Genomic DNA, 17,155 nt, shown 5'->3' on the forward strand with positions numbered 1-17,155 from the left:
TTTCTGTATTTTATAACACAATGATCAGTAAATACACATTGGACCTTTGTTGTGTGAAGTTGTCATACATTTCCCGTATAAAAAATATGTAAACAATTCTTTTTTTAAAGCGTTGGGAATATTTATTTTCATTTGTTCATGTACATCACCTGTCTCTAACTGTATTTCTTACCACCTTTTTTCTTTTCTTTTTTAGGTTATTTATCTAAATACCCAGCGATATATCAGTGTTTCTAGCTGTCTAACAATTCCTTCCTCTGTCACTCCCTCTCTTGTCTCGCACTACCTTGCCATATCCTCATTTCGTTCTCTTTCTCTTTCTCTCTCTCTCTCTCTCTCTCTCTCTGTACTCTTCCCCTTGATATTTCCCCCTTGCTGTCTTCCCCTGTCTCTTTTCATCCCTCCCTCCCTCTTTCTCTCTCTCTCTCTCTCTCTCTCTCTCTCTCTCTCTCTCCCTCCCTCCCATCCATCTCCGCCTCCCCTGCTCTCTCTCTCTCTCTCTCTTTAGTTGGTGACCGAGCCAAATTGGAACTGGGTGGCTCCCATCCATGAGGCAGTCAGAGTAGGCCACACAGATCTCGTCAAGAAGTGTCTGGATGAAGGTTGGTTAACAGAAAAATTTATGAAAATATAATTTCACTCCAACAAAATTATAGACATTGAATAATTTGTCTGGGCATTCTTATGGTACTGTATACATTCTCGTCTTAAAGAGTAAGGAATGCATGATATTTTGTATTATTTTGGCAAACACAGCGTGAAAACCTCTAAAGTATATACGAATTTAATGTCAGTTAGAATATTTACGAATTCTCATGGATTCGGATGATGTTGCCCTTGAGTCCTTTGAATAATGTAATTTTCTTTCGCAATGGGATCTAGGCCTAACTTTTTAAACTTAATAGGAGCGTTCATGTTATCATTATTGTTCATCGCTAGAAATAAACATGCGATTCAGATATTCACATATTTCTCGCCATTTGCTCCCAGCTCTTAAGTCCGAAAAACGTGATGAGACGGAGAAGTACATCCTCGATAATGGAGTCCACGATGACCGCGACAATGTGCTGGATCTTCGCGGGGAGAACGACGATTCTCTTCTCCACATCGCCTCTTCGAACGGACATGTTGACGTAGTCGAGCGTCTGGTCGAAAGAGGTGCGAAGATCGACAGTACAAACTGGGATCTCCGAACCCCATTGCATCTGGCTTGTATTGGCAACCACAGGGCCGTGGTGGAATACTTGGTCGAAAAGTAAGAATAAAGAAGGATGGATTTTACTCTAACTTAGTTTTTGAACTGCTATTAAACATTCATTATTAATAGGAAAGATATTAAAGCGAACTACCAAGAAACTTCATCATAGTGTATTGTATTCAGCGATGTATAACAGTTATCTTTTCAATGATATGGTCTTAAATCTAAAATCTAATTTTAGATCGTCTTCTATCGTCTTCTTTCGCATGACTAGGAATAAAAGCCAGAGTAATTTTATTGGCAGTTTCTTCAATTTTACATTGACAGCATAATGTAACTAAAATACTTCGAGACAAGATAGAAGTATTATTGATTAAGATCATTTAAAATCGCTAACTGTTTAGTCAACAATGCAATATTCTCAGAAAACTAAGGCTTCGCATCGCCATCTTTGGCCGTACATGGGTCTTGTTTGAGAAATAAAAAACTAAAGAAAACATAGTTTTACTTCAAAAATACTACAGTATAACAAACAACGATGACATTAATTCCTTACATTTAATCAAAACTAATTTTATTCATAACTTTGTTGGGTTGTCAGGAAGGCCAATCTCGAAAAGACCGACGTCGATGACCTCACTCCTCTCCAGGTGGCAGCCAATGCCGAGAGTTTTGACGTCATCATCGCTCTTCTAGAACGCCATTATAATAACAACAAAAACCAAACTCCACTGGCCATCAAAGACAACTACGATACCGCGACAATCATCAGCGAAGGTGGAAAATCTTCGATCGGGTACGTTGAAGGGAACGATCTCGATGCCATCGCGGAAGAAGAAAATGAAACGGCGGTCGATGCGGAGAATGATTACCGAGTAGACGAACTAAACAAAAATGAAAACGAAGGCTCGGTGGCAGATGTCACTGACCACACCAACGACGGCGACAACAATGAAAATTTGGAGGAGATCGATGAAACCAAGTCAACGAAAGCGGACTCGGTGGGAACGAATGTCGAGGAAAGTCTAGCTGGTGATTTCGACGAAGAGGGTAAAGTCGATCCCGTGAATGAGCCTGAAGAGCCGACTAGGCCGGACAATTTTGATGAGAAGACCAGCCTTGCCGCTTTCAACGTCGAGCCCATCCCTGAACCGGAAGCTCAACCGATAAGCGAAGAGAAAGATGAATCCATTGCTGAGTTCCTGGACTGGGTGGTTACTGAGAACAAAGCAAATGTCTTGAAGGTAAATATGAATGAAAATCTCTTTGCATAGATTGGACTTAACGGAATTTAGGTTGAACTCTCTAAAAAAACTTCAAGATTGTAGAATGCAAGACTAGAAAAAGAAAAAAAAAGAAGAAGAAGAAGAAGAAGAAAACGAAGCACATGAATAAGAAGACTACGACAACGAAGAAAAAGAAGAAGAAGAAGAAGAAGAGGTGTCAAGATTTAGTGCACAGTTATGTAACCAAATTTGAATTATGCCCAACCTGTATTGGCAAGAAGATAGTTGAACAAAAATGGATATGCACAAAATGTTTCAATATAATCTCCTACTCAAATTATGAACAACTTGTTATATTTATAGACAACACAGGAAAATAACTTTGGAATCCGCCTTTTCACTCTGTTCCTCTTAACAGCTTTTCCTGAGGTACAGATCGAAGCTGAATGACGTCAGTGATGACGACATCAAGAAGTACATGAGCCACGCCGCAAAGAACGGTCATACAGAGTAAGAATAATAATGTGCAACTCTATATTCCAATAGCCTATAAAGCCGATTGAGAGAACAAAATTGTTTACTACATTTGACGGTATATCATACTTTGCCTTTTGCCATTAAACTAGGTCGATGAAGTTCTTACAATTTATGCTCGAGTATCGTAACCATAACCGAATCGTTCATCATTTTGCCAATAATATAACAATCTTTAACATTTAGAAACAAAATCATCGATAGCCAGAAAAAATGAAAGTTATTTTGTGTTATGTTATTCCAATCATTACAATTGTTTTTATTTGTCTATCTCATCATACTGATAATTATTTTAAAAAACCTCCAGGACGGTCGGAGTTTTGATTCGCTGGAAACCAGAGTTCGTCAATTTCTACGATGACGACGGGAAGACACCACTCCATCACGCCGCTGCCCACGGGCACGATGTCGTGGTCCAAGAGCTCACCAAGGCCAACGCATCGGTCAATGCCACAACCATTGACCCCGTTGGAGCCGGGTACCATCACGAGATGACTGCCGAAATTGTCACAGACAATAACGGGTGACTATAACCCTCACTTTCTCACTCTAGACATATCTTTTGAAAAACAGGATTAAAAATTGTTTTGCAAGCTGTTACATGCTGTAACCAAATGGTTAACGTCTGGTTGGGTCTAAAATAAGACTTATCCATTTAGGCACCTTAGTACTTATTGTGCCCGTTCTTTATACTTTCTCATAAGAACATTATTTGTTTTCTTCTTTAACTCCTCTTCCTTCTCTTACTCTCTCTCCTCTCCTCTCCACTTTTTCCCCTCTCTCTTCCACCCCTCTCTCTCTCTCTCTCTCTCTATCTACCTGTGTCCCCCCTCTCTCTCTCTCTCTCTCTTCCTCTCTCTCCCTCTCTCTCTCTCACTCTCTCTTTCTCTCTTTGTTTTTCTTTTCCTCCTTCCTTCTCCCCACATCTCATTTTCCGTGAATCACCCTTTGATGTTGAGCTTTTTGAGTGACACTATTTAAATATCATCATCATAGAAATTCTGAAATTCATTAAAGCTCTCATACGATGTGTTTTCATATCCTTTAGATCCAGCAAGAAGGCTGATGAAAGAACAGCTCTTCACTTTGCTGCCGCCAACGGCTTTGCTAAGCCAGTTCGATCGCTTGTCAAGGCTGGGGCTGATATCAACTTCCCAGACAAAAACGGGGTAAGCTGAGATATAGCGTCAAATACATTTAAGAAGTGATCAATTTAATAACTCGAAACTGATTTTGAATTTTGACTGAATCCAAGAATAACAAATAGTCTGATACACTGATCTCTTTCCTAATTGATTGTTTGATTGATAAATGGATTGATTGACAAATACAAATATTATTATGTGTTTAAGTGAAATACGTGTATAATAATAGTAACAATAATAATAACATATAGTAGGCTAATAATAGGTCTAATAATGATGATAATAATAATAATATTACTTGTTTATCCGGGGTAGCCTCGTGAGAAATGCAATCATTTTATTACCCTGGCTTTGTTGTAGTCGAAATGTAAAACATTAATGAAGACATTGTAGATAATTTAACCTTTACTTCATTTCTATTATTTTAGATCTTAATGTCATCTCCTGCTTCTCTCTCTCTCTCTCTCTCTCTGTCTCTTCCTCTCTCTCTCTCTCTCTCTCTCCTTCTCTCTCTTTCTCTCTCTCTATGTCTCTCTCTGTCTCTCTCTCTCTGTCTCTGTGTCTCTTTGTGTGTGTGTGTGTGTCTCTCTCTCTCTCTCTCTCTCTCTCTCTCTCTCTCTCTCTCTCTCTCTCTCTAACTCCTCCCTCTCTTCCTCCCTTCATCCCGCCCCTTTTCTCTTTCTTTCTTTCATACACCCCATTCAGGTCACTCCGCTCCACCTAGCGTGTATAGGTGGTCATCTCGATGCTGTAAAACAACTGACCGAACACGACGTCGACCTGCTGACCCGTGATCATCAAGGTCGAAACTGCATGGAGTTTGCCGCTGATTGTGGAAATGAGTACGTTTGATTTGCATGAATCATTTGCTACCCTAAAGTCAGAAAACCTTGTTCCGACAACTCTAAACTGTACACCTCTTTGTTTCGACATTCATATGTATCGACATCCGTATGTTTCGACACCCCTGTTTCGACATCCATATGTGTCGATACCCCTATGTTTCGACATCCATATGTTTCGACACCCTATGTTTCGACATAACTCTGTTTCGACATCCCTATGTTTCGACATCCATATGTTTCGACACCCTATGTTTCGACATCCATATGTTTCGACACCCTATGTTTCGACATAACTCTGTTTCGACATCCCTATGTTTCGATATCCCTATGTTTCGACATCCCTATGTTTCGACGTTAATATGTTTCGACATCCCTATGTTTTGAAATCCATATGTTTCGACATTACTATGTTTAGACATCCATATGTTTCGACACCCTATGTTTCGACATCCATATGTTTCGACACCCCCATGTTTCGACATAACTCTGTTTCGACATCCCTATGTTTCGACATGCCTATGTTTCGAATTCCATATTTTTCGACATCCAAATGCTTCGACACCCCTATGTTTCGACATCCCTATATTTCGACATTACTATGTTTAGACATCCATATGTTTCGAACACCCCTAATTTTGTACATCCATATGTTTCGACATCCCTATGTTTCGACATAACTCTGTTTCGACATTACTATGTTTCGACATCCATATTCTTCGACACCCCTATGTTTCGATAACCCTCTGTGTTGACGCTCCCATGTTTTATTTGCCTATGTTTCAATGGCCCCTATTTACATCATCCCAATTATTCTTCAAGGACCCTTGGTTTCACCATTCATATTACTCGTCACCCCTACTTTTCGTCATTCTCTTTATTTTTCGGCAACCGCGTTATTCGTCACCCCCGTTATTCGTCACCCCTATGTTCTGAAGCCCCCATTTTTCGTCATCCTTATGTTCAGAGACCCGTAGGTTTTTGCACCACTGTGTCCCGATATATCTATTTCCCTACGCCCCTACGATAATCAATCCCTATTTTCTGTCACTGATGTGTTCCGACATTGATGATAATATAAGCAAACGTTTCACGCAAAAGTATAACTAAAACATTTTCATAAATGCACAAAGTGTCATAACGACTGGGTGTAAAAATCCTGCTTTATTTAACCAGCCAGGAAACATATGCACCATTTCTCTCTTTTCTTGTAATCCATACTTTTAATCACTCGGATGTACAATTTCAAGAGGAAGATTTTGATTTGAACTAAAATGACTCCAACCGAAGTTTATTCTTGGCTTAATCCTCTATTTGCGTACACCATCTTGGGATTTTTTCAAATAGTCAGAATCACCTAAAGGGCGTTTTACATGCTAGTCAGTAATGATTGGCGCTTCACCGTTTTGGGGAAGCAGAATTACTAATCAGCGATAATCTCTGCCAACCTCTTTAATGTATTAACAATTTCTTGTCTATTTCTATTAGGAACGTGGCCTATTTTCTGCTGAGTCATCGTGACTGGAAACAGATTATGTCATCAAGCTCATGGGATGAATATCACAAAGATCGATCGACTCCTATGGAGAAACTTATCGAGAAAATGCCCGGTAAGCAGAAACACACATCATTATCATGCTTTTTTCCCCAAGAGAAATCATAATTACGATATCTATCAATGATATTTAATATCCCTCGGTTGGAAGGTTAAATGGAGGTCCCGTGTAGAGGAGAGTCACCACCCTTGCACATTAAGAACCCACTGCACTATTCGTACAAGTGTAGGGGGAAACCCCCGTGTAGTAGTCCACCTGCACACCACAGTATATACATCGGCAAGAATCATCAGTATTGAAGGAGGCAGATTTTCCATAAGAAGAAGAAGAAAATTGCAATACAATTAATGTTGCCTCAAATAACGTGTAAACGTGATAATGACGGTTACATGATGAAAGCTAGTTTCATAATCGTGGTCCTAAAGCTCGAGTCCCGTGTTCAGCTGAGAGTTGTGGTCGTGATGACTCGAGTCAAGTCGAGTCATTACAACACTGGTAGTAGCATATTGGTGTATAGCGTCCCTCCTCCTACAATACTTATTAAAAAAACATTAAGTATTCATGATATTAAGTAACCTCCAATCCCCCCAAAAAAATCGTATCGGAACATTTAGAAAACTTTTCTTCTCGATGAGTTGGCTACCTCTGTTGTATCGTTTCTGGAACAAATTTTTTAAAAATGCATTATCGAAACGAAATTTTAGTGCATTCATTTTGATTGCGTAGATTAGTTAAGAATGTTACAAATGATGAGATTCTTTATTTATCCCCCTTAATTTATAGACGTGGCTCAAGCCGTCATGGATAAGTGCATTGAAATATCTCCGTATGCGGACCGCAAGGACGAAGAATTCTGGATTGAATTTTACTACGAGTTCTTAGAGGATTCCTTTTCCCTCTGGGAAAATCACAGTAAGTGAAGATTGCCAAGGAATTCTTCTCTAATCCTACGACCCCCTCTCCTTCTCCCCTCTTCGTCCATCTCTTCTTTAATACATCCCCTCTTTATCCCTTTCCCTATCTTCCCCAATATCAGTATTTTGTCTGACGATACTGTTAGAGATGGCTTTTGGAATCGAATCAGCGGATCAGAGAATGTGGACTCAAACAGGTCCCAACCGATCATTGTCTGGCCCAGGAGTGTTTCTTGGCCATTTTGAAGTGGGAGAGGGGGGGGGGGGTCAGATCAAATTACTTTACTGATTATTTAGCCGAAAATTCTCCATTCCAAAAGCTAATTTATGAAATAAATACTCTACCGATGTCTCTGAACTAATAGCTCATTGATGTGATCAGTAAGTTAAATTATAACAGACGGGAGCAAAAATATAGATAACAAATCTATCTCGTTTCTCAAACATCTCTCTGTAGTTGAAAATAAAAATAACACAAACAACAACAATGATAGTACAGAGGACGAAACGGCCTTGACTGAAACACAATCCACGCCCATCAACGAAGACGCCCCACAAGAAGAAGGAACTCAGCAAGAGAACGAAACTCAACCTAGCGATTCGCAACAGGACGATGATAATCACATCACCGACGAAAACCACGTTGATGAGGAGAACCAGGTTGACGAGAACGAGACCTCGTTCACCAACAAACCCGAGGACGAAGGTACGCTCAACGGCGGATTCAAACATGGCGAAGGCGACGTCGAATCTCAGAAACCCGAGGCCCTCGCCAGTTACAAAGAGGTACAAGAGGAACCCGAACCGATGTCGAATGTGACGGCGTACGACGATGACGGATATTTGAGATCGAAGATGAGACCGTATTCGAGTAACTCTGCGCGGATGGTGAAAAATCATCCTCTGATCGCTATGGTAAGTCCCAAAGACGGAAGGCAAGTAGTGTTTTGACGAGTAAACTCCACCACTTTTCACTTCATCTTATGCATCTACCCTATCGACAACACATTATGCAATATTGTTTTCAGAGAAAGTGTTCTTTCACTTGATATTTGCTTGTTTGATAATATAAAGTTATTACTTTTGCTATTTTTTGTTAATGATAGTAATAAATAAATAAATAAAAATCATTTGTTACTGTGCTAATTTTTGTTCTGATTAGGTGAAGCCGAATCCCAAGTCAACCTTTTCTTACGCATTCGATCCTTTCTTCCTAATTGCGTTGAATACATATTCAAGGGCGGGAGATTGTGTTTCTTTTCAGTTGTAGAAAAAAAGGCTTGCCAATTGTTTCGGTTTTTTCTTACTACCGGATGGAAAAATTGAGCAATGACGTACATGTAATTATTTCAATGAAAAGTGTGACGAAAACAGCGTTATCACAATAAAGTTCCTAACCCCCAGTTCTCTCAGCCGGTTTTCACCCAAATTGGCATGATCAATGAATAAGTGACTTTTCTCATAAAGCGACATTTGTGAGGCATGAAAGTGATAATATTAAGTGTTCTTCCTGTTATTTTAAAAGTTTGACAGTCATAATCATTGCTCATATTTGAAAAACAATCAACGTTTTTATCGCAGGTGAAATCGGAGCGTGTCGACCTCCTGACCCATCCCCTGGTCATCAGCCTCCTCGACCATAAGTGGTCTTCCCTCGGTCGCTACGTCTTTTGGCCATCACTCATCATCTACTTCATCTTCCTGGTTATCTTGACGGGGTACGTGACCGCGGTCGCACCACGATACTATGCCAAGATGGCGAACGAGACGGAGATCGAGTGGTTCGGGGATGGCGAGCAGCGTTGGATCAAGGGGATTCCGCAGGCCACTCTGGATTTCTTTGCGGTCAACGGTCACTGGGTTATACTGATTCTTGCAGTTTTACATCTTGTTTGTGAGGTAAAATGGGTCTTAATTTGGTATAATTTGTTATACAGCTTAGAGGCACTATGTAATTTGCGGTATAGAAATATCTTATTATTTTAATTATCATTATTATTATATATTATATAAATGTATGCAGCTCCTGCAGCCTATTACATAAATATTGTGATCAAACACAAATAAAAACAGCAAATAAATCTGTTCTGGTCTAGTCATCTGAGTACGAATTATAAGGTTAGGGGTTCGAGTCCCAGGACATATTTAAACTACATCTTTGCCATACCCTAGTAAAGAAAATGAGCACCGGATGGAAGAAATTCCTTGGATACCGTTGTACCTGTTCAGGGCAGCCAGGCTTCAGTCGGGTAATAATTTCCAAAGCACTGCCGAAACTTCTACTTCAACTAATGTTAAAAATATATTTATTATCTCCCTCTGTTTGCGGTAAGTATCAATGCATGAGGTATGTTGTAAGGAAAATATCGCTATGATAATAACCTTTTATTTTGTTGTCGTGCTTTTTTTCTCCATCCTTCTAGCTAATCCTCTTGGTGGTGCAGAGGCTGTCATATTTCCGGCTCCGAAAGCTTGTGGAATGCTCCATGTACCTCCTATCTATACTGTTCGTGATACCTTTGGCTGGACAGACCGAATATCAACCGAGTATCTCGCTGCGTATGGTAAGATCCATCCCCTGGATAGGCTGTTAAACCAATGTCAACAAAAGTGTTATCAATCGTGAAAAAAAAATCTTTAGAAATTACACAAATAATAGAAGTATCATTGGAAATTTAATGCATTACTTTGATGACCAACATTACCTCGGTTCTCATCGAGCTCAGTTTGAATCACTTTAGCATTTATGTACAAGGGTGGCTAAAACATTTTAAAAGAGGTGGGCGATGTAAATTCGTTAAATTCTAGCCATACATTTTCAAAGAAAGAAGAATATCTTTCATGGGAAAGTATAGGTTACGGCAATTATGTTTCAGGGTTCGTTTGTCATGTGTTGTATGTACACTTGGTATAATTGGGTATCGTTTCACGAATCAGCCATACAAAAGTATTGTAATTAATACGCGTTTCAATTGGATGTCGATGAACTTGTACTCATGACGGTTTTGTGAAACGATGCCTTGGTTTCTAGCATCACCGTATGATATGACCCAAAATCAGTCAAATCTGAAAAAACTGATCACTGGTAGGTCTTATAGTTGTTTCTCATTGAATCTGTATACATGCACAGGGATGGCAGTGGCGATGTGGTTCAGTAGCTGTGTGTCTGGCCTGGATCAACTTCATCATGTTCCTCAGACGATTCTCTTTCCTTGGTCTCTACGTTCTCATGTTCATGGGTAAGTTATGTTACCATGACAACGTTGAATTATACTCAATTTTAGATATAGTGATGGCTCTTATAATGATAACAAATTCAATGATATTAGAGGGCCTATGAGATGAACAGATATAAACTTACATTTTTTCCATAATGATACGCCTGATTGTGTAATTCTAAGTTAACTGCAGAAAGAGAAAACAGGTCTAATATTCATAACTTCACCCTAGATGGTTGTCAAGTTCATGCTATTATATTCTTTTGCCCCCTGTATTTTTTTCTCATTCTCCTCTTGTTTTCGTGTTCCGGATCTCTCTCTCTCTCTCTCTCTCTCTCTCTCTCTCTCATTCACGTCTTTGACTCAATCTCCCTTTCATTCTGCCTTCGTGGTCTATTTCAGATATTCTTCGAAGCTTCCTCAAATTCATCTTGGTTTTGTTCTGTTTTCTCATGGCCTTCGCCCTCGCTTTCTACATGCTGCTTGTCAATCAGGTAATGATAATAGTCTGTTCTTGTACGGTGCATAACACATTATGATATAACGTCCCTATGCGCTTCCAAAAAGCGTTGAAAATGATTACCATCGCTCCGGCAGCCGTTATCAGCGCACAGTGCATTTCAAGGAATCATCCTACCAGGTACCCATGTAACTCACCTGGGTGAAGTGTGGCAAATGTAGAATAACGTCTTGCCAAAGGATGTTAGTGTTGTGGCAGGGATTCGAACCCCGTACCTTGTGGTTCACAGTTAGGAGACTTACATCCCAATAATGTGCCGACTGCTTCTTTCCTATGCAATCGCATTTCAATTTCGCTGTAGGACGGCATTGAAGGCCTCAAAATGATCTCGTATCCGCTGGACCACAATACCTCGAATAATATCCGAGATATATCATATCAAGCTTGTGAAAATTCTAATCGCGACCGGAAAATTAATAGCGGAACTTTGCTAGGTGTTCCTTTTAACAAAATCCTTACATCATTTTTGTCAGTTATAAATCAGAAGATTACACAAATTTGTGATCAGCAAAATTGCCTTGTTTGAAGAAGAAAACAAGTCGATTACAATGACTTTCCTGATCGACGGGTTTCCAATGTAATCCTATTCATTACCAAAGAAACATATGTGTATCCTTGATCAGGAAAGTACATTTTCTCCATACCCCCTCCCCTTTCGATTGTTACCAACACTATTCACCTACGTCACCCTACTACTCCCTACAGCCGCCCTTCAACCGAATTGAACTGTCCCTGGTAAAGACCATGGCCATGATGCTGGGTGACTTCGACTTCGTTGGGATCTTCCACAGCCAGGACTACCTAGGTACTGAGAACACGCTGGATGTTGACGAGGATGATTTCTTCCTGACATCGGTCTTCTACAAGGCTATCACCTACCTCATGTTCACAGTCTTCGTTGCAGTCATGTCCATCATTGTGGTCAATCTGTTGGTACGTAGTCTTTGAAGTTAGAAGAGGTCGGTATTTCTGAATTCTAATATCAACGAAAATTAATGTTAGTAGGGTTGGACAACACAAAAGGTTATCACTCATGTTTGCTGTCTCCGTGTCAGTCATGTCCGTCGATGTTGTCAATCTATTAGTTTGTGTTCTTTGAAGAGCATGAGGATATTATTTTGTGTTGGTAAAGAAAACAGAACAACCATAGTATATTACAATGTATATAGGACGGATCCTGATCTTACTAAAAATTATTAATATACACATCCTTAGTCACCGAAACTGAAGGTATTTAATAATTGAATACTCCCTATTTCGATTGACACAGGGTAATATGTGTAAAGCGCCATGAGCTTCAGAACCTCTGGTGGATACCGGCGCTATATAAATAACCATATTATTATTATTATTATATTTGAATTTCATTACACACTTTAGGATTTAATGAACACAATATGGGTTGTTCATTTATTCAAACCCAAGAAGAAAAGGTGATCTAACTATAAATTATAACAAAGAACACAGTGTTATTTCTTAAAAACTGCATATTGAATCCCGTATATTGAGTGCTAATTCTTAAACTCTATTGAATCCTTAGTTATAAATTTACTGATGCACCGATAGATAATACAATACAAAATCGTAATATTCATGACACAGTATTGTAATGACTTCAATTTTCCTTTCTTTCTATCATTTTTTTAAATTTTATTTGGATAACTCTTTATCTCTTCTCCTCCAGATTGGTCTAGCTGTGTATGACGTACATGAGATCAGACGGAAGGCTAAGTTTTACCGTCTTGCTATGCGGGTATGACATTCTTCTATATTGTCAAAAATTACTCAGGGGCTCGTGGTGGTCAACCCTCATCAGTCATTAAAAAGAGAGATTTCCAGCTTTTTTTGATGATACATGTAATTTATTTTGCTGGAAAATAGTTGCAGTTATAGACGTGTATACAAAGAGGGTGAATAAATTTAAAGTGAAAAAGGAAATGAAAAGAGAATGAGAGAGACAAGCAAAATTGATCAGAGGGACGTGGACACGGAACAAAACAAGACCAGGGAGAATGACTTCCGGGTCAGCTTGTTAATATAAGGCATTTTTCCGCTTTGGCTGTGCAGCATACATGTATCTATCTAATAAAATCGGGGTAATAATATATATATCTGTAAAGCGCTTTGAGAGAGCCTTCGGTCCTGAAAAGCGCTATATAAGAACTAGCTATTATTATTATTATTATTATCATTTATTGAATTATATTATTTGATGTTATTGTATCTTGTCATTTTAAACTTTTCCTTTGTTATGCTGTGCGAAAAAATAAAATGATTGATGAATAATGAGTCATGTTTGAAGGGGAATCATTGATTCGGTATTCATCATCCATCCGTATAAAATCTCAATGTATGTGTCTATCTATAACTTCACACATTTCTTTTGTATATTTGTACATTGATTGATACAGGTGGAGGCCATCATGGAGGTGCAGCAGTATCTTCCAGTCTGCATCTGGAGGCAGGTGATGCGCTCCAAGAAGCGGTTCTTCCCTAACAGCGGATGCTGCCCCAGGGTGAGGCGAGGATGCAGTGTGCTCACTGGAGACAGGAGGGTAATCAAAGAAGCGATCATGGTCTGCGAGAGGACAGCTTCAGAGGTAAGAGACAGGGGAAATGTTTGGATGGTGAAAAGATGGATAAATAGATAGATAGATAGAAAGATAGATAAATAGACAGATAGATAGATAGGTAGATCGATAGATGATAGATTGACAAAAATAAAGAGATATATAGATATTAGGTAGATAGATATAGATAGATATTATAGATAGTTAGGTAGATAGATAGATAGATCGATATTTACATTGATAAAGATACTAGTTAGATAGATAGATAGATGATATTGATTTATTAAATGGAGAGGTTGATTTATAGAAAGATAGACGGCTGCGTGGGTAGAAAGATAAAGATATAGATTTATAGAAAGATAGTTGAATACAGGGGCGTAGACAACGGGGGTGGGGGGGGGGGGAATGAGGGGGATGCATCCCCCACCTCACAAGGTGGGGGGATGGCATGTACAATCATATCCCCCCCCCCCCCAGGTTTTGGGGAATGATATTTGCTTACTTAATAAGTCATAATGATGATAATAATAGTAATAATAATAATGATAACAATTATAATATTAATAAAAATAATAATTATGATGATGATAATAATAATCCTCATCATTATTGTAATTGTGTTTATTGTTATTAGCCGCGTTCACACGGTGAAAGCCAATTCAGACGGTAAAAAAAAGAAAACCTTACAAGTATTTTGTGGTTATCTTGTGGTTTGGAAACCACAAGATAACCACAAGATTAAAACAGGCGCGGATCTACGGGGGTTAGGGGGTTTAACCCCCCCCCCCCCCCCTTGGGCGGCCCAAAAAAACAAACCAAAAAAAAAGGGAAAAAAAAAAGAAAAGAAAAGAAAGAAAAAAGAACGCACGCTGGAGAAAAACCCTTTCAAGTGCAAATATTGTGAGAAGATATTCAACTCATCTGGTAACTTAACCAAACACATGATAACTCTGGATATAACTGTGTATTTAACTGTTACTTGATTTTAAAAGACGTTATCATGCACTGCTTTTTATGGTCTCCATTGTGTTAATAGATGCCAGGAAAACATCACTTACGGGGTTCAAATAAACACCCCCCCCCCCCCCCAAAAAAAAAAAAAAAAAAAAAAAATCGGCTCGCCGCTTCGCGGCTGGTGGACGATGCTCCGCATCGTCATTATTTTGGTCAACCCTCCCCCCCTTAGCAAAAAGCTAGATTCGCCCCTGCAGTCATCCCCCCAGGTGTACGAACCTGGCTACGCCACTGGTTGAATAGATTGATGGATAGAGAGAGAGAGAGAGAGAAAGAGAGAGAAAGAGAGAGAGAGAGAGAGAGAGAAAGAGAGATGATTGATAGATATATGAATTGGTAGATAAACAAGTAGATAGATAAAGTAATATAAGATTGACGGAGTAATAATTACTATATGTTGAACTAATTCAATACCCTATCCAATGCAGGGAGGAACATTCAAGGAGCGACTTCCTAATGATGAATTTTACACCGGCATGAAGCAGCGACTGGAATCTATTGATGGAAAGATGACGACGACGAGCGGCCGAACGGGTGGCGAACACCCGAAGAGAGACGAAGAGATCCGAAGTATTCGCGATCGCTTCGACCGAATGGAGAGAAAGATCGATGCCCTCCTGGGCCGTAAGAAACTGAAACACGAGGACGAGATGACACGGGATGCCTCCAAATAATATATGTGTTATGATATAAACAGATTTATCAGACAAATAATGATTTAAGATTGCGTCATAATGGAGACGATTATAGCAGTAAAGATAATTATTAGGAAAGTGCTATACAGAGAGATAAAATTGTATAATCATGCAGATCGAAAGAAAAAAATAACGATAGCGGGTGTATGAGATATTGCATTCTTACAAATGGCAATGAAAATAATTTGAGTGTTTAAAATGTAAATAAGCACACGTATATTTAAAATAAGTTGTTTAAAATGTATAAACTAAAAACTTTGTATTATATAGATTGCATGTTTAGAAAACAAGTACCATTTTTACTTTCTATGGCCTCTGTTTTTATTGCCCCCCCCCCCCCCCCCGAATGAAATGCATTAATCGATCGAAGTTTGGTACTGTCAAAATAATGAAAGACTTGCTTGTTAGGTGCCTTGCCTGTTCCATACATTGGCGATCAAGGCTTTCCCTCTACTCTATCTCTGGTTCTCTGTAACGTGACGTTACTTCTGTTACCAGTCATCCCAATGAACTTATCTATTTAGTTAGTGCTCTGTCTCTCTTTGTTTCTCTTTCCCTCAATTTGTCCTGTAACTATCTTGTTTTCTGTGCCTTCTCTTCTCATAATATGCCCAATAAATTGAGGTTGTCTTTTCCTTATGATGTTAAGGAGAGATCTATCGACACATGCCTTATGATAGACTATAATACTTAGTATATCGGATAAGAAGGAAAGACGAAAGATGACTCCATATTGTAAATGCTTTGCTTCCTTCCCCCTTACAAAATCACGGATGCGACTCTCGTATATCAAATGTGCCTACATGTATAATACAAATTTCTCTTTAACGAAAACAATGTAAGTTCATTTAAGATTAAGTTTTGAATTGAAGTATGTACCATAATACTATCGTTTTTTAAAAGTAAGTAAGGTATTTTCTGATGATAGAATTTGTCTCTTTATATTGATACTACCAAGTGTATTCGCATGTATTAAACGATATACAAATGAAGAATATTAGTATTTATCTGCTTAAAGGTAAAGACCAGTATTGGAAACGCCCCAATTTCAAAAAATGAAATTGAAGCTCTCATTACCAATCATGTGAAAGAATATGTTTTGACTAATACATGATGATAAAAAATTTGCCGGGAAACCGCCTACTAATTCATATATTTGGTAAATTTGTTTCTCTCATGATCTGTGAGAGATATAGGGTAGTCCCATATACATCTTTCTGTGTATAGTGCTTGTAACTTTACGAAGAATGGGCCAAATTTCTTATCATTTTGATGATTCCAGAACCTTGCAGATGCTAGATGCTAGATGATCAGCCCTTTCTGATCGATTCCACAACGTTTCTTTCACAATGCAATCGCATGACCATAACTGGTCTTTACCTTTAAGTTTTAACCTGTGACCTGATTACAGTATAAGGCATTATAATATGTGTGTTCTATGTTCAACTTGTATATCTTTTGCTGCTATAAAATCAAATAAATAATACGTAGAGTAGACAGATATCTTTACAGATTATCTTTTGAAAGAATTTTTGAGATTGCATATTAGACTCGTGTGTTTTGTTGTTGTTGTTTTATATTCGACAAAAGATAACTATAAGACGAAAACGCAGGAGAAAAAAAGGAGACAGATAGGGAGGAGGGTAGGGAATGAAAATTAATAGGGGATCGAGGTGAGGGAGAGAGACAGATAGAGACAGACAAACAGAGAGAGAGACAGAGA

At 38.8% G+C, this 17,155-nt stretch overlaps 1 protein-coding gene across 1 annotated transcript; it reads left to right on the forward strand.

The window, feature by feature from the left end:
- Window positions 1-20: 20 nt before the first annotated feature.
- LOC115918909 (transient receptor potential cation channel subfamily A member 1 homolog) lies at window positions 21-16,416 on the forward strand. The gene is made up of 19 exons (XM_030994143.1): window positions 21-53; window positions 509-602; window positions 991-1,255; window positions 1,800-2,442; window positions 2,843-2,934; window positions 3,266-3,481; window positions 4,007-4,127; window positions 4,809-4,945; window positions 6,434-6,555; window positions 7,285-7,413; window positions 7,873-8,330; window positions 8,997-9,314; window positions 9,839-9,979; window positions 10,546-10,654; window positions 11,036-11,127; window positions 11,859-12,086; window positions 12,838-12,906; window positions 13,565-13,753; window positions 15,166-16,416. The coding sequence occupies exons 1-19, from the start codon at window positions 21-23 to the stop codon at window positions 15,409-15,411; spliced, it is 3,702 nt and encodes a 1,233-aa protein (XP_030850003.1). The 3' UTR covers window positions 15,412-16,416.
- The last annotated feature ends 739 nt before the right edge of the window (window positions 16,417-17,155 follow it).

The sequence above is a fragment of the Strongylocentrotus purpuratus genome, unplaced genomic scaffold (assembly GCF_000002235.5).
Source record: "Strongylocentrotus purpuratus isolate Spur 01 unplaced genomic scaffold, Spur_5.0 spur5_scaffold_21, whole genome shotgun sequence".
NCBI lineage: Eukaryota > Metazoa > Echinodermata > Echinoidea > Camarodonta > Strongylocentrotidae > Strongylocentrotus > Strongylocentrotus purpuratus.